Source organism: Equus caballus, chromosome 2 (assembly GCF_041296265.1).
Source record: "Equus caballus isolate H_3958 breed thoroughbred chromosome 2, TB-T2T, whole genome shotgun sequence".
In the NCBI taxonomy this organism is placed as follows: domain Eukaryota; kingdom Metazoa; phylum Chordata; class Mammalia; order Perissodactyla; family Equidae; genus Equus; species Equus caballus.
In genome coordinates this window covers 8,965,108-8,989,325 of record NC_091685.1, presented here as the reverse complement: position 1 = coordinate 8,989,325, position 24,218 = coordinate 8,965,108, and the positions used below count along the sequence as shown (strand labels likewise).

General features: G+C 41.7%; 1 protein-coding gene across 4 annotated transcripts in view; it reads left to right on the top strand.

Moving 5' to 3' along the window:
* Positions 1-7,176: 7,176 nt before the first annotated feature.
* Positions 7,177-24,218, top strand: part of ELAVL4 (ELAV like RNA binding protein 4) — a 139,968-nt gene continuing 122,926 nt past the window's right edge. For 2 of the 4 annotated variants that reach the window (XM_070248032.1, XM_023630234.2), the window contains exon 1: positions 7,198-7,369. In XM_070248032.1, the coding sequence (XP_070104133.1) occupies positions 7,352-7,369 (18 nt within the window). In that variant the 5' untranslated portion in view covers positions 7,198-7,351. Of the gene's footprint in view, positions 7,370-24,218 lie in introns of all 4 variants that reach the window. The other 2 variants (XM_070248050.1, XM_070248020.1) reach the window with 2 other exon arrangements.

The following is a 24,218-nucleotide window of genomic DNA, read 5'->3' as shown; positions in this document are numbered from 1 at the left end:
TATAATATCTCTAATTGTATTGTTTAGGCTATTAATTGGGTTGCTGTGACAGGAAGGTCCAAAATAACAGTGGCCTAAATAAAAAAGAAGTTTAGTCCTCTGTCCTGTAAAAGTCTGGGTATGTGGACCATGGCTGCTATGACAACACAAATAATCATCAAGTTTCCAGGGTCTTTCTGTTTTGTTGTCCTGCTAACTTGTATCTCAGCTCCCACCATGACATCTGCATTCCCATCAGCTGGAAGGAAGGGACAGTAGATAGTGTGACCCAGAGTCACTAAGAGTGACCAAGATTCAAGGTGAGGGAGTTTAGATTCTCTTCTTGGTGAGGGAGTAGCAAGGTCACATTGCAGAAGAGCAGGTGGGTTGGGAGATATTGTTGTAGCCACATTTGGAAAATACAATCTGCCACACATTACAATAAATGACCTTTAACAGAATGCTTCTCAGCTTAATGAATATGAGTGATCTGCGGAACAAATGACCACGAATAAAATGGATTCCATTTATTTATTTCATTCATTTTAATCCACAGAATGCTTTAGGGTAGCTTTCAATTCACACCTTCATTTTACAGATAAGGGAAGTAGGTAACTTGCCCAAGATCTCTGAGATGGTTAGTTGTGAAGCTGGGATTTGAACCCAAGCCTGTCTGACTCCCAAACTTGTGCTCTTTCCTAGCATGACACATTGAAACCGGCAGAAAGTTACCCACTGATGATTAAGTAGCTAGGAACTAAAGTTTTTCTTTTTTGCAATGACTGATCATAGCTTTCAGCTGTTTAACCCACTCACTGTCAACTGTGCTGCTTAGGCACTATGCTATCTGACTCCCACCAGGCTCCTATAGATCACATCTTCCTGGAGCCTGGGTCACCATGGTAATGGCTGTGTGAGCTATTTTTCAGGAATTAGAACTCCTTGTCCACTTCAGGCCGGTTGAGACCACCAACTCATCAACTGGGCCCACAGAGATGTCCAATAAGTGACCTTTTGACATCAAGAGGCTAAAAACTCCACCCCCAGATCATGCTAATGCTGCCATTTTGTGAGCATGGGTCCTATGAAGAGGCATGAAGTCTGACTTCGCTTGCGCAGGTCATCAATTACCTCACCTCTCCTCACCTCCAATTACATCTCTCACATTTCAGACCATCTTGCCCCCTATCCCATAAATATCCCTGAGTCCCTGTTTTCGGGGAAGCGAATTTGAGGCTCATGCTCTCGCTTCCTCCAACGGCTGCCTTGTGAGTAAACTCTCTCTCTGCGGCAATCTCATCGTCTCGGTGTTTGGCTTTCTGGGCGGCAGGCAAAAACAAACCTGGTTCGGTAACAACAGCCTCTTACGAAGCCTGACATCCAGGGAGAATGCAAGAGAAAAGAAAGATTCGCCTTTCCTATCACAAGGACTCAATAAATATTCGTTGAATCTAACTGAAGTAAATCAAACTCCTAGAGGAGAATCTTGGAAACAAAATCTGAAAGCTGTGTATCAAACTAAAGTTAGCTTCGAAAGAAATTCACCAACCAGCTAATGAAGCAAGTTCTATGTGAACACTGTTTCTTCATTCATTGGTATCTATGCAACAAATATTTACTTTTGGAAAGTATTCTCTGCTCCATTCTGAAAGGATTCAAGGCATAAGTATTAGACTAGAAATGTCAATAAAATGAAATAACACTTAGAGATTTTAGTTATCACGTCAGCGCATTGGAAATGCCTGGTAAATGGTAGCCATTGCCATTGGTAGGAGCCCAGAGAACTGGTTCTATTCCCAGCGCTGCTTCTCACCAGCTGTGTGGACTTTGGCAGATTACTGAGCTTCTCGGAACCTGACTTTCCTTGCTTAGTAAAATGAGGAGGATGATATCAACAACCTCTAAGGTCCTTTCCAGCACTAACACCTACACGAAGACTGAGTACTCCTTCTGTTTTCATTTTCTGCATGTCGTGATTGGCAGAGTTATTTTCTACCACTAAGCAATTAATTAGCTAATCTATTAAGTGCAAACTGCAACTGTTGAGCAACCAAGAACAGTTAAAACTGTTAGAGCAAAGGCCCTAATCAAACGTTTATGAACATATGCTCATGGGCTTTCTTGAAAACAGCGCTTATTCATTGTTCCTATTAAAATCTCATGTGACAAAACATTAGAGAATGCACAAATTCTGTTATATCCATAATCATCAGTAACACTACAGTGTAGCTTCATTCTGACAATGGAATACCCCATTTGCTTCACAGCTATGTAGAGTAAGTCTTTTTAAAAAAGCACTTTGAAGAAGCTTCAATGTTGAGTCTTTCACCTTCTAACTCCTGCTTGTTCTTCAAAGCTCAATTCTAGAGTCATTGTTTTTCAGGAATCTCCCCGGAGCCCCCTTGAGCCTACCCTCTCCCCGCCAAGCTGCTTTGGATTCCCCTGCTCTGCTCTCTCACGGTCCCTGCTGCTTCTCTCTGCTTTAGTCCTTGTTAATAGTCTGTTACATTGTATTGTCACGATCTGTCATTTCCTCCTCTATTGTCCCCTCAGGTTGTGATCTTCTCGAGGGCAAAAAACAACTCTACTGCTAGGGGTTAGGAACCCTCGACCCAGTAGGTGCTCAATGAATACTTGCGGAGTGAACAGGTTCCTTTGTTCCTTTTTAAGAGATGTTGATGATGAAGACAAATAGGCATTTTCTGTCTTATGTTAAATTCCTAAATCCCTCAAATATCCATACCTTTACACATGCCTATTCGTCCATGGATGTGCAAAGTTAGAACCTTTTTTTATGGGCCCAATGTAGAGGGGAAAGGGGAAAGAGAAGCAAATTGTGTTACTTTACTCCATTTTCCCGTTAACATTAAAAATCATCATCTTCATAACAACCTATGAGGTAAGTACTATTATCTCTATTATACAGAAACGGAAGCTCAGAGAGATCAAGGAAGTTGCCAGAGACCACAGGGCTCCTGAATGACAGAGGTGGGATTAATCTGACTCCATCTAATACTACGCTGCGTCCCCGGGGAGGAGAGGGGAGTGGTGGTGGGGGGGAGTGGGGGAGAAGGGGGTGGATGAGGAAGGGTAGGGTTACATCTCATGCTCTGAAACCTCTTCTGTGTTTTAAAATTGATCTTTCCCCCAAGTTTATGCTTACTCACCCTGGATTTTAGCCCTTACCTGAAGGCTAAGCAACAAGTGCTCCCCGACCATAGCTAATACCTCTGTTCCTCCCCAGTCATTATTTGAGCCTTGGAGGGTGTACAGATGCTATTGTTAAGTTGTTCTCATTAAGAGAGAAATAGGGCGGGACAGGGGAGGAGTGTGACAAATCAAATCCTCAGGTCTGACCAACCAGATAAACAAAGAAACACAGGTGCCCTTATAATTAAGGTGCACGATGAGCTTGTAATACCTTTGTGTGAACATTTGGGACTTTTAAAGAAAAATAACATTGCCCTTAATACAGGAATTGCCTTTCAAAGAAAGAAAGTAAGTTTCCATGTTCTTACTAATTGCTTTGTTACATGAAGTTGACTATCCTAGAGCTACAATGTGATTTGTAATTGTAAAATTATCACAGATTCTATTTATGGTTTGCATTGGGAAGGAATATAAACTAAGACTACACTTTGGAGAATTTAATGTGATTCCAAAACACTTGTTTTAGACAGTTAATACTACGCTCATATATATACATACATGTATATATATGGTTTAGCCTAAAAGATATTTTCAAATGATGAAAAATAGTTTTTTTTCCTGTAGCATGTTTCTTGATCCTATGATGATTTGCTCTTTTTGTGAGATTTTTCATAAGTAGTAATACTGTAATATATTTTATTATAAAATTGAAGATGTATTATTTTTTATCTCTGTGTGGAATTTTTCTGTTGTTTTCAAAAGACCTTATAAATCTGGAGAATACATGACAAAGTCAAATCTTAAATATGCCAGATTCTTTTCTTTGAAAAATTTGTGGTTGAACTCATTTTGGAGAAGTTAGGACTGAAAGAATTGGTATTTTTTTAATATCTTGTGTTCGGGTTTGACTTCTGTTTTAGTGATGTAAGCACAGGTAAATGCCACAGGGGTTTCTCCTAAATGGGAACCACTTCCTACTATGAATCCTGACAAGTTGTGCATTTGCATAACCTTTTGGTGTTAAATAATAATATGTTCAGATATCAGTATAGGAAACGTACTGAAATCTTTATATTAGTGTAAAAAAGAACTTAAAATTAGTGAAATGTGTAATCATTTTAAAAACTGTAAGTATATCACGCACTGTTCTTATTGCTTTATATGTGTGAATTCGTTTAATACCCAGAACAAGCCCCATGAAGTAGGTTCTAATAGTATGCCCATCCTACAGACAATAAAACGGAGGCACAAAGAGGTTAAGTAACTTACCCAAGATTACAGAGTTAGTAGGTGTTAGAGCTGGGATTCAAACCAAGGCAGGCTTTAGAGACCATGCTGTTACCCACCACGCGAAATAGCCAAATTAGATTGAAACAGCATGTATGGAGTGTAGATATAGATCTATATCTATACTGGGCAGTGTGGTAGGCTAAATACTTTGTGCCCCTTGCATTTAATCCTCACCAACCACACTATGATGTAAGTATTTATCTAGCTATTCAACTTGGGCAAGCTATTTAACTTCTTTCAGTTTAAGCCTCAGTTTCCTCAACAGCTGATGTGGGGATGAGATTGTATAGAGTGCTTAGCACAGTGTCCAGCACAGAGTAAACTCTCAAAAAATGTTAGCTATTCTTACTACTGTTTTTAGGCTTAGAAAAAATAAGTAACTTGTTCAAGATAACATACCTGAAAGAAGGCAGAGCTGATTTGGAAACTTGGTCTGATTAAGACCCTAAGTACAGTGATTAAGACTATGTTCTTTTTTTTTTTTTTAAAGATTTTATTTTTCCTTTTTCTCCCAAAGACCCTTGGTACATAGTTGTGTATTTTTAGTTGTGGGTCTCTGCAGTTGTGGCATGTGGGATGCCGCCTCAGCATGGCCTGATGAGTGGTACCATGTCCGCGCCCAGGATCCAAACCTGGGAAACCCTGGGCTGCTGCAGCAGAGCACGCGAACTTAACTGCTCAGCCACAGGGCTGGCCCCAAGACTATGTTCTTTACTGTGCTAAGCTGCACTGAATTCTTGCCTCCTGGCCCTTGCCATAATGCTTTGCTCATTGTAGGTTCTTTGATAATAATCAGAGATAGTGACAAATTTAATTCCAAAATAAATATGTATTATTGACATTTTTGAAAATACAGATAAACAAAAGAGGGAGAAATAAAAATCACTCATAATCCCACTTTCCAAAATAACCACTGCTACCCTTTCAAAAATAGGATCCTTCTAAGCATACAATTTCGTGACCTAGTTTTCTCACTTTGAAATATATTGTGAATGTTTTTCCATGTTGATAAATATTCATTGACCATATCATTCTTAATGTCTGCAGAATATTCCATTGTGTGGCTGGTCAGTCCCTTTTATTGACCATTAAAGACTATTTCTGGGGCCAGCTGCTAGCATAGTGGTTAAATTCATATGCTCTGCTTCTGCAGCCCAGGGTTCTCCAGTTCGGATCCCAGGGGTGGACCTACACACCAATCATCAAGCCATGCTGTGGTGGTGTCCCCCATACAAAATAGAGGAAGATTGGCACAGTTGTTAGCTCAGGGCCAATCTTCCTCACCAAAAAAAAAGGCTATTTCTAATATTTCCATATTTCAAAGAATGTTATAGTAAATAATCATAAAGCAACGTCTTTGAACACATTAATGATTATTTTCTTAAGGTAAATTTATAAAAATGGAACTGCTGAGTTGAAAGATAGGAGTTAGAAAGATAGGATAGGAGAATTTTGAGTTGGTATAGCCCCATCTGCTCAGAAACAAAACTCTTTTATATTATATGGTCAAAGGACACTGTGGGAATATATTTGGCTCTTTGAGCCATCAGGGATTGCTCAATTTTAAGGCTGCACTAAGAATGAAGTCATTTAAAACTTGGATTAAATGAGATAATCCATAGAAAGTGCTCATAACAAGTGCTCAATAACTAATAGCGATTATTATAATGAAACCAACATTGAATTTGTTTCATTTGTCATTCCGAGTCCTTTTACTATCTAGGCCTCCTCTCTAGTTTATTTGGGTCTATTTGAAGATCTGAATGGATAAGTCCTAAAAATAGGGAAAACTTGAGAATCCTGAGAATTGTGATGTAAAGCAATACACCAGGGGTCAAGAGAACTACAATTTTTCCTCCTGATTCCCTTGTGACCTGGGGCAGGTCTTCTCTGGACCTCAGAGCCTTCACCTATCAAGAAATATCAGATAAGATGACCTCTTTTAATATTTCCATTCTAACACTATGATGCTAAGTTTCCTTCAACCCAGTAATTCTTACTCTTACATGTATTTCCTGTGTTTTGAATCAAGATAGATTTTCTTTAGGCAATAACAGGCATTCTCAGCAACCCAACAATTTGTGAGTTTCTGAGCCCTGAAAACGGAAGTGTTACAAAGATTAGAGAGGGCCAAAGAAGCCACTTTCTCATTTTTAATGATCATCACATTACCCAGCACCGGACTAACTGTATCATTCAAAAGTAGGGTATGGTTTAGGAGGCCACAGTGTGACTGAAGGGCTCTCCCAAGCCATTCAAGCCAACAAACAATTTTACTTGAATTTATAGTCACAAAAGTCTTGGTCATCTTGTTTGGAGTTTAGTGATGTCAATCACTGTCTCCATTTCTCAGTTTACTTAGACACCAATCTACTGGCCAAACGTGACTTGAAGCACCTAGCGAAAGTGTCCACTTTCCCTTCAGGAGACAGACCACCTTCCTAATGTGACTTCCTCTAAAGAGTAAGGTTTATTCTAAGTAGGTCACATTTGTAAATCCTCAGGGCTTAGCACAGTGTTTTGCCAAGAACATTGGTACAAACGGTGTTGATGGACTTCAACTGCAAAGAAGCTACCTCACTTAAAATTTAAGCACAGTTAGTAGCAGTATTGGAGGAAAGGGAGAAGATTTATTCATTTAACTTTTTGAACACAGACTCGATGCCAAGCCCGGAGCTAGGCGCCACGGCCGCGACAGGAGCTTGACTCGCAGGGATCGGTCCTCTGGGTCCGCGCGAGGCGCCCCCTGGAGGCGGCGGTGAGGGTGGCGGCGGGGACGGCGGCGGGGGTGGCGAAGCGGCCGCGCCGCGCTGGGCTGGTGAGCGAGCAAGCGAGCGAGCGAGCGCGGGGCGACTCCGCGGACGTCCTCCCGCCCGCCGCGTCCCGCCCCGCCCGGCCTCGCCGCCTCGGGCCGGACCGCGCCGCCTGGAAGATGCGCCTCAAGAACCAGGTAGCCGTGCCTGCGCCCGGCCCCGCGTCCCCGACGCCCCGCCCACCCGCTGTCACGGGCGCCGGCGGCCGCGCGGCCACGTGGCCGCTACTCGGCTGCTCCCGGCGCCCAGCCGGGCCACCCCGACTCCCGGGGAGGGGGAGGGGGAGGGGGAGGGGGGCCCTTGCAGGAGGGAACCGCCCCCGCGCGCCCCTGGCCCGGGGACTCTTGGCCACCTCCTCCGCCTTCCATCTGGCGGCTCTCGCCTCGCAGGGCTCCCGGTCACTCCCGCAGCGGCCTCCCGAGACTTCCCGGGCCTCGGGGTAGACAACCGAAAGTTGGGTCGGCGCGCGCCCCCTCCCCCGCGACAGGCGACCCTGCGGCGCAGAGACGCCGCCGCCCCGAGCCACTCCCCTTTGCGCCTTTTTCGAGCCATCCTTGTCCTCGGAGTGGCTTTGCTGAGCTAGGTGGTGGCGCCAAAAAGTCCGGCGGCTTCGAGCGAGCAGGGCCCCAGGGTGCCGGGCGAGCGAGCGCGGATCCTCAGGGGCCCCTCTGCGTGTGCGTGTGTGTGTGTGACTCCGGCTAATTATCGAGAAGCAGCACCCTCCGGTGCCTTTCTCCCATTATAGCCTGCTGTGGACCTGGTGCTCGGGATATTTCTAGATGGAAATAGAGGGCGCTTCCTCTTGTTTAGCGGAGGGAAAAGGAGGCTCAGGTGTTGGATAGGGTCTATTTGTGGGTTGTGATTGTTGTCTCTCTTTGGGCTTAGGGTTGCCTAACGTTTAGGATTTAGTAAACACACGTCTTTAAGTCTTGGACTTGTCGGAGACGAATTTTTGTAAAAGGGAGAGACTCTCCCCTCCTCCCACGTATGTTAAGGGATTTAGGGAGACCACAGGGAAACTGAGGGGAGGGACTTCGAGAAAACAACTCCAGGTTTGGGGGAAAATGAGTCATGTTGATTCCCAAGGTGTTAGCGGGTACCGCTCAAGGATGGTAGTTCTTACAAAATCTTCCCTTTGGGCAATCAAATACCCCCCTCCACGGCACAGCTTGGCAGGAGACCTGTGAGTTCCTGAAAGCATAGCTGTGCCCCTTCCCTAGCTGCTTTCTTTTAGTAGAACCCCTTAAAGAGGCTGTCTCGCATTACCCTCCTGCATTTGTGTGCCTAATCTTTTATATTTTGTAATACTTGCAAATTGACACTGAACAAGCTTTAACCTCAGTCATTTCAGAATAAGTTTGATGTTTTAAGTGAGATGTGAATGGAGCTCCATTCATGAGGGAAGTCGTCTGTGTGAAGTGTTTTGTAAATGTGAGTGGGTTGAGTTTAAAACACTGAATAAAATTAATGTAATGAGGAATCAAAAGGTTCAATCCAGATGTGTGCCTCCATTCCTGCCTAATAAAGTGACAGCGCAGTGCTGCACAGCTCCTCTCCTTGGGGTTCCTGGGTAGAGTGGACTGTGGCATTGTGGCTAAGAACAAGTGGATGGTTAGATTCCTTCCGTTCATTTTCTAAACTACTAACCATTCCTTGGGGCTGATGGGGTTGTGACCCATCCACCTGTACAGAGGATTTTTCCCCTCTCCTGACTACTCTAGAAATATGTGAGGGATTTACGTGCAGGTTTTCAGTTAAAGAACTTGTAAGTAATCCTCTTTAGTTATCCTTAGTCTTAGTCTCTGAAACCTTTGCTTGCTTGTTGAGATAAGGCACTTGGGTGCGATTGTAATAGAGGTGGGGTTGTGAATTAGAGCTGGTGGCCCCACTAATTGCACTGCTTAGTGTGTGTTTGGAATTAACAGAGAACTCTCTAGCATTTGTGTAGAGACAATGTAGTTTAGCGTGAGGGATTCTAATTCAGATATTCTTGGTTCAGGTCTGATCCCATCCCTCAGTAGTTATGTAACCTTGCATAATTAATTTCTTGAACCTCCCCCCCCCCCCCCCCCCGCTCTGTTATTCCCAATAGACCAATCAGGATAATACCAACCTTTGACATGGGAATTAAATAGAATACCATATATGTGCAGTGCCTGGTGTGTGGGCACTCAGTCAACACTCCCATTGTTAACCATCTGTAACCAGTAACTGTTACCATCACTGCTACTATATCTGCTTAAAAATACCTACCTGTGCTTGGGGAGAGAGGTTGACTGCAAAGGGGCACAAGGGAACTCTGGGGTGATTGAAATATGCTATATCTTGATTGAGGTGTTGACTACAGGGGTGTGTCAGTTTGTCAGAACTCATCAAACTGAACCCTTCAGATCTGTGCATTTGATGGGATGTGCATTACATCTCAATAAAATTAATTAAAAAAAATTAACCCAAATAAGGTGGGAGTTGACATATCAGCCTAATTCTGCATAATCTAGTGATTCATTTCCAGAGGCCCCTCTGCGTTTGAGCATATCTTCTTCATGAGTTCATGTTGGGTCATAAGAGACATAGAGAGAAGGTGCTTTCATTTTTCAGGTTGTTGTCAGGAGTGATGATGGTCCATGGAGGAGAATGACTGTTTGGCTTGTGCTGAGATTATGTTTAATTAGGAACCTGCATATGGTATTAATTTTTACTAATAGCCTCTTAAAAACCAGATTAAAATGTTTTATTTGATCCAGTAGTGCTTATTTGCATAACATATCCATGTGGTAAGCACAATTCCTGAAAGGTCATAGTGATTTTTCATCCTTTTCCTTGCTTTCAATAAATCCTTTGCCTTGTTAGTAGTTAAGTGAGATGCCTAACATGCTTTTAGCACAGTACCAGGTACACAGTAAATCCTAATATATGCTCTTATTGTTTAATTGATATATTCACATTCTTCTTTTTTTGGAGGTCACAAATGAACACCATATAGACTTTAATGTCAATTCACTATAAAGATGCTGTGAAAAGTTTTTGAAGTGGAGATAAGACAATAATTATTAATAAGATACTGTAAAAATAAAATCTCACTTATCTAAACATAGTGGTCATAACTTTTCAGTGCTAATTCTTGGGAATACAGGCAAAAGCTACGATGGAAGCAAAAACAATTCTGAGAAGCAAAAAATATGGCACAAAGAGTCTGTTAACTTGTCCACATAAACAGACAAGCTCCTTGGACCCTCCCTCAAGCCTCTCGATTCTTATTTGAAGCATAGTTCTAACGTGCTTAGTTGCCTAATTTCTCAGCCTACAGCAGATTAAAAGGCTTGGTAGTTAGGAGATGCACCAGAAGTTTCAGTAAAGGTTAGCTGGAAGTGAGGGACAAACAAGTTACAAAAGTAAGACATGAGAAATCAGTCTTAATCTTAGGTTGAAGCAGTAATTGAATTAGAGTACTGAGTAATAATCGCCAATTTTGTTGGAAATTTCAATTTTATCCTTTAAAAGGGTTGCATCACGGTATACTCTATTTTAAAAGGGAAATAGCATATAAAGTGTATTTTAGGAAGATTTCCATCCAATATGATTAGAATATAAACTTTGGTTTGTTAAGAGGCAAGCTTTAGTTATCTGGAAATTTTACTTAATGTGGAATGATTTTATTCCTTCATGATACCGCATAAATAAGGTATCTGTTGATATTCATAATTGTGATTTGTGATTGAGAACTGGATTTTTAAAACTGCATTCTTGGGGCGGGCCCCGTGGCCGAGTGGTTGGATTCATGCACTCCACTTTGGCGGCCCAGGGTTTTGCCGGTTCAGATCCTGGGCGCAGACATGGCACCACTCATCAGGCCACGCTAAGGCGGCGTCTCACATGCCACAATGAGAAGAACCCACAACTAAAATATACAATTAGGTACTGGGGGGATTTGGGGAGAAAAAGTAGGAAAGAAAAAAAAAAGATTGGCCACAGTTGCTAGCTCAGGTGCCAATCTTTAAAAAAAAAATTTTTTTAAACCCACAAAGAAAAGCCCCCAAAAACTGCATTCTTCTTTTGATGCAATGATTTAATGAGATGAATCAGACATGGTGTATGTATTAGGTTGCTAGGGCTGCTATAATAAACACCACAGACCAGGTGGCTTAAACAATAGAAATTTATTTCCTTACAGTTCTGGAGGCTTGAAGTCCAAGATCAAGATGTTGGCAGAGTTGTTTTTCTGAGGCCTTTCTCCTTGGCTGTCTTCACGTGGTCTTTCCTCTGTGTACGTCTGTGCCCTAATCTCTTCTCATAAAGACACCAGTCACATTGGATTAGGGCCCACCCATATGACCTCAATTACTACCTCTTTCAAGGCCCTGTCTTCCAATACAGTAATATTCTGAGGTCCTGGGGGTTTAGGACTTCAACACATGAATTTGAGGGTGGAGAAGGGTTAGGTGGGTGCACAATTTAGCCCACAACACATGGTATCTGCGAAAAAGCTGTATTTGTTCTTTCAGAATAGCTTAGCACATAGTATATGAAACAAGTCAGACTTTAATTCTTGTTTTGGAACAGTTCAATTTGGATGTAAATCTTGTAGTTCCCAGTTGCAGCAAGAAACCTAAACATATCCATCAGATACCAACACACACACACACACACACACACACACACACACACACCCCTTTTATGTGAGCCTGATTACAACTGAAGCAGAGCTGGGGTCATTGTCCAAACTGAGTTTAATCTGTGACTGGGTCCACTAAAAGTTGTGTCCTTCATTGATTGAGAAAGATGGCTGTGCAGTGGCTTCCTGATCCTTCTGACTCTATCGCACTTTGGGTGATGGAGGTAGAAGGTTTGGCTTTCTGGAAAGAACCCATTTAACCTTTTGATACCTTCATACCTAGTTGTGTCATTCGAGCTCTTTGTTTGACATTCCAGGTATCTCTGCAACAAAATAATTATGCTAATCTGTCAATGCATATTTTCTACATATTCAAGCCGTGAATTTATGGACCCAAATTTGCTGCATAAGCAACCTTTGTTCCTCAAATCAGAGCCTGGCAATAGTTTACTCAGAGGTACCTAAACTGCCCAGTTTGTGGTTTATTCCCCTTACCAGTTTGAAGTTCATTTCAGCTCCATATGTTCATGCATCAGGATGTGATATTTTATCTAAAGAAAAGAAAAAAATCTCTAAACTTATGTTGTGCAAAAATGGATACCACATGTATTATGTGTGTTACTACCAGTTTGTGCTAATTGACACTGCCTCTGAACAACTGGCAAAGTGGCTAGTGTTGACGTTGCAGCTGCCACAGAGTTCCCAGTTGCTTTAGGAATTTTTACATTTTGTGAGTGTAGTGACAGAGTTTACAGTTATCCACAGTGTGTTAATTACAGATACTTATTATCTGTAGTACCAGGTTGATGCTTGATCTTATATTTCCTTTAATAGAAATGTTACGGCTTTTACATTTAGTTATAATGGAGATTAATCATCATTTATATGAGTTTTCACTTATAAGCAAAAAATTTGGAACAAATTATAGTTGAGATGAAGCTATTAGATTTAAAATACAATGCCAACGTAGCTTTCTTTTTTCAACTTTTAAAATTTCCCTTAATAAAAAGTTGCTAATGTCAGTGAGACTCCTGAAACCATTTCACGTGACTGGTTGGATGATTGGTTGGTTAATTCCTTTATTTAATGAATATTTGTTGAGTGTCCAGTATGGGCCAGGCCCAGTGTAGATGCTTGAGATACATCAGTGAACAAAACTCAGATATCCCTGTCAGCAGGGATGCAAGGGGAGATAAACATTAAAAATAATCATAATAAACAAGTACATTATATAGCATATTAGAAGGTTATAAGTGCTCTAGGGAAAAAAGTTGAGTAGGATAAAGAGGATCAGAAGCTTGGGCAGGGGGTTGCAGTCTTGAATAGGGTCGGCCTCATTGAGAAGGTGACATCTGAATGAACTTGATGGAGGTGAAGGAGTTGGCCATGTGGCTATTCATAAGCAGAGGGAGCAGCCAGAGGAAAGGCTGTAAGGCAAGAGTGGACCCAGAAGAGTTCAAGGAACAGCAAGGAGGTCAGTGTGGCTAGAGAGGAGTTAACAAGAAGGAAAATAGATTATAAATTGGATTATAAGGTTTGTATGCTGAATAAATATTGCTGTGGTTCATCATCCACTGGTGAGTGGATAGATGCTTAGCTTGTATACTGAGCACATTGTAGATGCCCTGCAGAGGTTTCTTGAATGTTTCTTTGGCAAATGAATTGGTGCTCATTTATAAGAACTGGTCCTGAACCACAATAGAAAATGGAATAGGCTTCTAGAATTATTGCTAATTCTGGGGCTGGCAAAACTTAGAATTGGAGATGGGAAGGGGAAAGGTCAGGAAACAACATGGAAATGCTGATGTGTAGGTGTCCGTGTCCTGCCTGACTCTTGTCACACCCACCTCACCAGGGAATTAATTTTTCACTTAGACCTAAGCATTTGGTACTGGTAAATTCCTTTTCAGTTTGGTTTTTGTCCTCACAGTTTGAACTTGTAACTGGAAAGAAAAAATTCCAGTGTAGGGCATAATCTTGATTCCAAAGTTTGAGATCTGTCAACCTCAGGGGACCCATATCATAGATTGGCAGTAGTCTTTCTTGTTTACTTCTTACAAGATGTACCTCATAATTATTAAAATTGTATATTTTGTTTACAGTTTACAAAGTATTTTTACCTGTATTATCTCGTTTGACTCTCAGCAAATCTGCGTGAGAGATGGACAGCCATGGTTCTATTTTGGACTGGGTATCTTACATTTGCCCTCCACGTCTACTTTCTGGCCTTTTCCCCATCTTTTCTGTAGCTTTGGAGGCTGATCTTCATAGACTGCATCAGTGAGCTCTCTTTCTTTCTTGCCCTGTTGCTTCTGGAAGGATTCAACCACTGGGGGTACTGGTAGGGTATCGGAAGGAAGAAAATGCGAGTTCTGGGTATTTATTCACTCAGCTCCCCCTCTGCTACACTACTGGTTAGCAGTGGCTGTGTGGAGGCCACAGCCCCTATCCATCCTACAGCTGCAGCTTTCTCTCTCTCTCTCTGGGTTCTCTCAAGGTCTATAGGGGTGACAATGGACCTCCAATGTTGCTAACCCCAGAGTGCTTCATCATCTCTTGGTGAATTCCCTTCACTAAATCTTGCTCAGTTTTACTCTTTGAGTGTGCCTTCTATTTCCTGACTGCAACACAGCTTTAAAGATGACAACCTAGAGAAGTTTGACGACTTGCCCAATGATGGAAATCTGGGAAATGACAGAGTAGGGACTTGAATCCTGGTTTTGTGACTCAGAGGCATAATCAATTTTGAATATACCACAAAGGAATATATCCCAACTGGTGGATACTGTTGAAAAGCTTTTTACTTTGGTTGGCAATTAAAAGTGTATTATATGGGATTTTATTTATTGGTATTTCCTTAAATGTAGAAGGGCCTCTGTAAAAAGTAGGGCTCTTTAAAAAGAAATACTGTTCCCCTCCTTGCCAAAAAAACAAAACAAACAAACAAAACTCTATACATCTTCATAAGAAAAGCATGGAGGGGCCAGCCCTGTGGCCAGTTGGTTAAGTTGGCACACTCTGCTTCGGCGGCCCTGGGTTTCGCCGGTTTGGATCCTGGGCGCAGATGTGGTACCACTCATCAAGCCATGCTGAGGGGGCGTCCCACATAGCACAACCAGAAGGACCCACAACTAAAATATACAACTATGTATTCGGGGGCTTTGGGGAAGAAGAAGGAAAAAAAAAAGATTGGCAGCAGATGTTAGCTCAGGTGCCAATCTTAAAAAAAAAAAGAAAAGAAAAGCATGGAGACAAAATCAGAAAGCATTTAGACTGTTTGCTTTTGGTTATTCATGGTGATGAAAACTAGGGACAGTGTTAATAGTTAATAATCTGATTTCCCTTTTTCATCTCTCTGCTGGTCTACCATGAAATCCTCTTTACTTTTTGCCTTACTTTGCAGTCTCTTCCCCTCCAACTGGTCACCAACAGCAAACATTGTCTCTGAAATGTAAATCTGACCCTGTCATTTCCCTATCCCCCACTATCCACAGGATGAAGCCAAAGCTTAGTGGTTTGTCATTCCCCGTCTATCCTTAGCCTTATATCTAACCTCATGGCTATCCATTTTCTCCCATTAAATCCTCCCCTTGCTCCAATATTAAATTATTTGCAGTTGACCAAACATGCTTCATACTTGTTTTTTCCTATTTGCGTTTGCTGTTCTCTTTGCCTGCAGTATCACCATTCTTGACCCCAGCCCCATCCTCTGTCAGGAGAACCACTTACCCATCAGAATTCTGTTGGAAAACATCACATGAAATCTTTCGGACCCCACAGGCAGCGCTGCCAGACTTGAGGAAAGAAGCCCAATTCCTTGAGGACAGAAACTGGATCTTATTCATCATTGTATCCCCTGAGTCCTGGGGCCTGATCTAGGGCCCTGCGTTTAGTGGACAATCAACAAGTACTTATTGAGCAAATGACTCAGTGTGGGGCTCCTTCAACCAAAACCTTTACAAGGAAAGTTTTGAAGTTGTTTTTACCGATTTCAATTAAAATGTTAGAAAGCTGGGGTGAGGTTGGGAGCAAGGAAAAGATAAAAAACAAAAAAAAATCTGAGTTGTCATTGACTGGAGAGTTCCTAAATAGAGAGTCCATGCCATGGAGGCATGTTTTTGCTGCTTTAGAGGCCTGAGTGGGGCTCTGTACAACTTCAGCCTCTTATTCGGTATACTGACAGACACCTGTGGTTGACCTGCAGTAGCTTGCTCTGCTGCTATTGTAGAAGGGATTTTCCTTTTTTTTCCCCCAAAGATCGGTTGGCCATCTTTTCCCTACATCTCTGATATTAAAGGTCTTTTGGTTCTCACAGCATGAGTTTCTGAACAAAGGGTCATCTGAGAAGCAGCACTTTTCAGGATCTCGCTCAGGTCATTGGAACTAGTGTTCCTGAAAGTGCCTGGTGCATGACTGTAATAATAGAAGTCAGATCCCAAGTTTGTATTACAAGTAAGAGTTTTATACTACAGACTCTCCCTGTCCACTCAGACTGTCGTTTGTTGAGGGGAAAATGATACTAACTGTAATACTGTACTGTAATTTGAGGTCAAATTACTATGTTGTTTGGAGACATGTGGCAGAAGGACAGAGCTCACAAAACTTTAGTAAATTACTAAAATGGGACAATCTTATTATATGTTGAAATAGCACTTCTCTCCCCTTTGTGGATGTGATCGATTCCTTTTGGGTATAAATTATACAAAGTTAGAGTATTCTTATAATAAAATAATTTCAAAAGGCAAGTGGTACTAAAACATTTTTGCCAAATTAACTTGAATTTTTTCTGACTTTTGAAATGGCAGAATCACAGTCTACAAGAGTGAAGTGATCAGAGTAAACTAAAGTTTAATGATCTGTCCTCTCTGCCCTCTAGTTACAAAATGGTGTCATATGGAGTCACAGTGGACCATGTTCTGCTTTCCTAGATAAGTCCTGTTCGATGGGAGACATTCTCTAATTCCTAAGCCAGAGAACAGACTTAATAAGTTTGCCAGACCAAATTGGGATAACCAGTACTGTAAAGGTGTCATAATAACCAGGGAAAATTGGACGTAAATGGGATGGATCACATTCAGCAGGGATGAGGATGGGATAGGACAGGGAAAGAAAAATTAAGGTGGAAAGAAAAAAATTAAGGTGAGAAATGTTTGTGAGTACCAGCATTATTACCTGTTTGTAGAGTACCCTTGCACTTTTCTCTTACATTTTTTTCACATAGAAAGGGTGATATAAAAGGAGCATGAAAATCGAAGAATAAAAAGTAAAAATGGAACTCTTAATTAATGGTAAGAATTCTGAGATAATTCCTTTATCACAAGTGTTCTTGTTCCTATATTTATTATCCTGGTTAATGGAATGTTCACTTCCCCAGTGGCCCTAGGCAGAAGAAGCTTGAGGAATTATCCTAGATCCATACCTCTACCTTACCATCCACATTCACTTACAGTCTCTGGGTCCAGATGGTCAACCTGATTTCTTTAGTTAGCCAACATTTATTGAATGTCTACTGTGCACCTTATTCAGACATGGAGAACAATATAGAGAAACATTGCTGCCCTTGTAGAACTTGCATTTCCTTAAATATCATATTTCTCTGATTTGAATATAAGCTTCCTGAAATGGAAACCCGTTTTTACAATCAGTGTTTGAAAAAAAATACGAAACTAAAACTTAGCGAGTTGTAATGTGGTTATGATTGCCTGTACGTGAGCGAACTTAGTAAAGCTCAGAGCAAGTATCTGTTCAAGTGTCACCTCAATTGAATTGTTTGCATTTAGAAGCATATACAATTGAATTTTAACTTAAATTTGTATTCCTAGTTATAATTTAAAAAATGTTAAAAAATAGCCAAATCACATGAAAAGATGCCCAACGTTAGTCTTTAGGGAAATGCAAATCAAAACCTCATTGAGATACCACTTCACACCTACTAGCATGGCTATAATAAAAAAACAAAAAATAACAAGTGTTGGTGGGGATGTAGAGAAATTGGAACCCTTGTATGTTGCTGGTGGGATTGTATAATGGTGCAGCCACTGTGGAAAAGTTTGTCAGTTCCTCAAAAAGTTAAGTATAGAATTACCATAGAACCTCCACAATTCCACTCCTAGGTGTGTACCTGAAAGAATTGAAAACAGGCATTCAAGTACATGTACACACATGTTCATAGCAGCACTATTCACAATAGCTGGAAGGTGGAAATAGCCCAAATGTCCATCAATGGATGAATGGATAAACAAATTGTAGTATATCCAGACAGTGGAATACTATTCAGCTATGAAAAGGATTGAAATTCTGATACAGGCTACAACATGGATGAACCTCCAAAACATACTAAATGAAAGAAGCCAGACATAACAGGTGACATATTATATGATTCCATTTATATGAAATCTCTAGAATAGGTAAATCCATAGGGTCAGAAGGCAAATTGGTGGTTGCTAAGGGTCAGGGACCGGGAAATGGGGAGAAACTGTCTAGGGAGTTAGGGATTTTACTTTGGAGTGATTGAAATGTTTTGAAACTAGATAGGGGTGGTGATTGCACAACATTGTGAATGTACTAAATGTCACTGAATTGCTCACTTTAAAAGGGTTAATTTTATGTTATGTAAATTTCACCTCAATGAATATTTAAAAAAATATTATACTGTGATGCAAAATTGAAATAAGCTACTGTGTGCCCTGAAGTCTGCCTGTCATACACCATTCAGTGCAATTGAAAACAGAATAAATTGTCAAGTCTCTTTATATAGATCCTAGAATTTCAGAGTTCAGAGGTTGGTATGATTTTTTCATGTGTCGTCAAGGACTGTCATTTAGACACTTGACATCTATCTGTCAAAAGCTCAGCTTCCAATAGGACTTGTATGACTTTTCGTGATACATAATCAAGTATGACAGGGATAGCCACATTCCTTTTTTCCTCAGCAGCTCAGAGTACATCAGTATGCCCCACTCAGGAATCGTGTTGCCCTTTGCACCTAAGGCACGGAGTGAGCACTAGTGGTAGAGTTGCAACTTGCCTGGGACAGTGGATCCAGGACCAAGATCCAGAGCAGCGACTAAGGACTTTGTGAAGCAGTCTCCTGCTATTGCTGTGTGGAGGAGGGCCTGGGCAGGCTGTAGGTGAGAATATGCTAGACTGGCTCCTCCTCTAACCACTACACTACCACCAGCATTATCCCATTTGCAGCAATGCTCTCCCACTGTCATCTGCCAAGTTTCAAACAGGTCCCAGAACTCAATGGCACTGTGAGCTCATGTTTCCACACCCTTATAGGCCCAGAACCTCTACCCTCCCACACCTACTCTATCTCTTGGAGTCTGGCTGGACAAAGCTGGCTGCTTACTTCCTGTGGGCAGATCTCTGAGTGCCTTGTAGCACTCAAGCATGGTTTATATTCCTCATTCAAGGTAATTTTTCTTCTTTTTCTCTCGTTGGGGAGAAAAATAAATAAACACATGTTTAATATACAGCAGAGCATCTCTATACATTATAAAAAAATCAAAACCTTACATAACCAAAACTTTGGAAACCAAACAGAAGAAACGCCAATAATCCTTAATACCTTTGAGATTGTAATATCAATCCTAAAATATCAAAGAGGGCAAGTTCACCAGCCTGGATCATAAAAAGCAGGGTCCCTGTCATGCTCTGCTTGATTGTCAATGACCAAAAGTGATGGACAGGATCTTTGCATAATAGCTTGTTTTTATTCATAACATTATATACAAATTTAGTTTTCAAAGCTTAAAACTTAGGTGGGCTTTAATAGTGGCTATTTTCTTTAATATTGTTTTTAATCTGAATATCTGTCCTGGGCAGAGCATCTCCTCTTCAGAAGGGCTACAGAGACCATGGGCTCCTTACTCCTTTTTATCTTGCTCAGGTCAGTTTACACATTTATCTTTCCTGCCTAGCCCCTGTAGTCATTTGACTTTGTAATTCCCAACATAGACTCAAGTTTTGCAGTTACATGTAATTGTACAGATAATTTAAAGTAGTACCAACTACTTTAATAGTACATACTGAGTTCTGGGCATTGTTTTAAGTGTTTTATCTGTATTAACTAATGGAAGCCTCACAACCGTGTTAGGTAGGGCGGCCACCGTGGAGGTGTGCCATTCAGATCTCCCTTCAAGAAGGAACTCCCTTTATCTGCAAGGAGTGCAGTTAGATGACAGCCTGCAGTTGCAGCGCCTTTAGGCCGTGTTCTTCCTGGACAGCCCTAGCCAATGACTGAGCACGGTAGGGATACTAGGGCCTGACCATTTCTACCCAATGTGGGGACTCTTCTTACGGGAAATCTTGTTCCAGAACTCCCCATTGGGTTGGCCAAGCCTTTGTCTGATCTAGATTGTGGTCTGAGCCTCTCCCTCTCCAATTCTACTTCCTCCTCCCTGTATTTTCCCAATAAACTGATAAATCTCTTGCATTCTTGATTCTGTTTCAGTGTCTGCTTCTGGGAGGATACAACTGATACAGTTTGGTACTATTATTACCCTTATTTTATAGATGAGGAAACTGAGGCACAGAGAAGTGATTCAAGGTCTCACAGCCAAATGAGTTTCACTGCTCTTAATCGTGTTCTTAACCGTTACGGTATGTTACCTCTGCATTCTAAAGTTCTTGTTCATCCAGTTAAGTACCCTTTGTATCCCAGAAACTCTACTGGGTTCTGGAAATACAGAGATGAATAATATAGCCTCGTATCTCAAGGAGCCCCTAATCTAGTGGAGAAAACAAGTTTCACTCTTTGCTATAAGTGCAATGATGAGATGTGTGGGAGGTGCCCTGAGAGTCTAGAGAGAAGGAACCTAATTTGTGCCAAATTTCTCGATTCCTCTACCCCTGGCATGGACATTCCTTTCCTCCTCTTATCCCCCTGGCCCATGCCATCACATTCATCTGGGATGCCTGTCATGTCCTCTCACCTCCCAAAACTGAGCTGGGCATGACTGCTCTGTATGCTCACAGGAACCCTGTCTCATCACAGCACACTCACCTTAGTTCATGTTTGCTGGCCTGTCTCCTGCTTATCTGTGTGCCCAGTGCCTAGAGGCGTGCCAGCTACAGAAGTTTTGGTGAATCAATGAATGAGGAGCATCATTTGTTTGCCTGGCCTGTTAACTCCAAAACGTAGAACCTTCCAAGGTGTGAGTAGAAAAGAGATTTGGGCACAACCAGAAGGACCTACAATTAGAATATACTCTATGTACTGGGGGGCTTCAGGGAGAAGAAGAAGAAGGGAAAAAAACCAAGCCGCTATTAGCTCAAGTGCCAATCTTTAAAAAAAAAAAAAAAAAAAAGATTTGGAAAAGAATGCACAGGGTCGGGGGCAGATGAATTTTACCTTTGTCTTGAGAGTATCTCACTTTATTTCCCACTGTCATCAGCAGGCCTGGATTCAGGGATGTTTTTCTTCTCCTTTAAAATTTGAGTTCAAATATGGAACCCAAATTTTTTATCTTGTTAGTGATACCTGTATGTTAAGCTGATATTTTTATCTGTCCATCCATTCATCCATCCATCCATTTGTTTATTAGGTCTACCTACACATATCTGTGGAGTGCCCTCTGTGTGTCAGGCACAGTGCTGGGTCCTGTTCATACAGTGGTGAACAAGAAGCACAGTGTCTGACTCAAGGAGCTTTCATTCTAGCAGGGTAGTTGGGTTCTAAACAAATACAACCTGAATGTCCCTTAGGCCCCTCCAGTTCATGGATCTTAGGTGAGGTCACTTTAAATCTTTGTCACTAAGTCCGCCGTATCTGTGTTCTCCCATGTACCAAATGGGATGGTGTCAGTTCTGCCCCTTTCTTCTGCCTCTGTGGGCATCCTCAAAGGCCGTTTTGTTTTCTTGCTAATAAGATAATGCATATTATTGGTTCTTGCTTGGTACTTGAGTAAACCTTTAATAAATAGAATATTACTAGCATTATTATTAATATAATCATATAAAAGTCCTGCTACTTACACTTCTGCCTTCTCCTCTGATGCCTCCTCTCACCATGTTTCCTGGCTCTTGTCTACTTTTCTGCTTGTTGATTTAAAGATTCCTGTCCCTTTCTGTGTGTTACTACCCCTGTCGGAAACACCTATGTGGCATGACCTGCTGGTTTATCAGCTCCCTCTGTGGCCTTGTTCTCTAGATTTCTGTTCCTTTATTGGCATCTGCACTGATCTGCTACTAAGACTTTCCTACACTCATCTTGCCAGCTAACCACCCCTCTCTCCTCAACACCCCTTGGAGCATCTGCACTTTCTCCTGCCACTTAGAGTTTGTTGCCATTTTTCCCGCCTCCAGATCTCAGGTGCTCCTCTCACTCCAGTCAGTAGTGAAGCATTTTCTCCTTCTTATGTCTACCTACTTTTGTGGGATCCCATAGCATTGTGGCTTGGGCTCCTAATGTCAGAGTTATTTCATTCTTTATCACACATCCTTCCTTTTTCTCAAACTGTTAAATGTGGCCTTCAGTTAGAACCTCCCACTGTACCTGGAACCAGTGATCCCATCCAGCTTTTAGGCCCACTGTACGAAGCTCTCTCCTCATTTATGGTAGTTTTTTTTCCCACAGGGCTTCCTGTTTTCCTTCTGTTCATCCTAGAAGTGACATTTAAACTAAGGATGAAGCAAAATATGAATTACCTAGTTTAAGAGGGGAGGGAGGATTAGGTAGGGTGCATAGAGGAGGTAAGAGATCCAGTAGAAGGAATAGCCTGTGCAAAGGCCCAGAGACCAGAAGCAGCATGGGTGTGTGATAGAGCAAGGTGTGCTGAGAAAATGCAAGCATTTCAGTGTAGCTGGTGCATGGCAGAGTGCAGGGGCTTAGATGGCAAGAGATAATCCTAGGAAGTTAGATTGTGTCAGGTCAAGGGGGCTCTTTCTAGGATATTGAGAACAGAAAGAATATATTCTGGAAATAAAACTGATTGAGTTTTCCCAAGTGCAGGTGTTTTATTCTTAGCTAATTTTTCCCTGGCCCCCAAGGGCTGGAGCACAAGCTGCAGACATTTTGTCTGCGTTATGCATGGCTTGCATTTTCTTGTTGGTCCTTCTCTCTCTCTTTTTTCCTATCCCATGGGACTGGTCTAGACAATAAGTCTAGACTTATTGTCCATTTTCTGGATCTGTTGATTGTCATGATCTGGTGGTTACTTCCAGCTTCTAGGATCCAGTTATCAGCCCTTCCAAGTTTTGGATGTGTTAGGACCCTCAGATGAGTCCTTTTTGTCTACATACAAGGAATTGGCCTTATCCAAACCCACCAGATTTTAATAGTCACCACATGGGTATCTTGAAGATAGAATCACCATGACAACCCTTCAACAAGAATCACACACCTATAGCAACGGAAGACTGTGCTCCCACAGGGACTCTCCCATCCTGTGCATCCTTCGTGGTCCCTCCCATGTGAAGCCTTGCCAGACAGATCCAGCCTACGTTTCTCTCACTCTCCTTTAGAATCTGTCTATTCCATTCATTTGACAATTAGAAATACCCTCTTACATTTCATCTCTTATTATATCATTTAGCTCTCTGTGTGTTTCAGTCTTTCATTCCCTACTAATTGTGAGTTCCTTGAGGGCAGAGAACATGAATTTAACTGCTTTGACGTCTCCTCAAGAGCCAGTCTTATGGCTGGAGACGTAGGAGATATTTGGTATATGTTTGCTAAGTGAAACAATTGATTGGCGATAGAGCTGCTAGAATGCGTGGAGAACCTGGAGGTGGTTCAGAAGAGCAGCCAGGCAGCATGGGCATGGGCTTTGGTGTGGTCAGGCCTGGAGTTACAGCCCAGCTAGGCTGCTCACAGGCTGTGTGACTTAGGAAAGTAAGTTAGTCTCTCTGAGCCTCCCCCCTACCTTTTTTTCCCCTCCTCTATAAAAGAAAGGTGATGACAAAACCCTCAAAAATTGTAAGGATCAAATGAGATAATGTGTCAACAAATGAAGTCACTGTTGTTATTGTTACTCTTCATAGAAATGGCCCTTTGAGTTGGAACAGTCAGAAGTGCAGTGAGAGGTTAGGACAGATTATTTATCCTAGAGAAGACTGGAAAAGTTCCTTATGTGTTGGATTAAGTAAAAGATCATCTTTCTTGGATTAAGGGTTGCTCTGGAGTTGGACTGCCTGATTTGAATTTTGGCTCCATTGTTTGCCGGCTGTGCAACATTGGGCAAGTTAAATTAAATTCTGTGCCCCTCAATTTTATATGTAAAATGGGGATAATAAATATTTGCTGCATGAAGTTATTGCAAGAAGCGAATGAAATAACCCCTGTAAAATGTTTATTAGTACAGGGTCAGGCTCACAGAAAGGTTCCTGGTAGGCTGGTTTATTTGCTGCTGCTTGTATCAATTACCTAT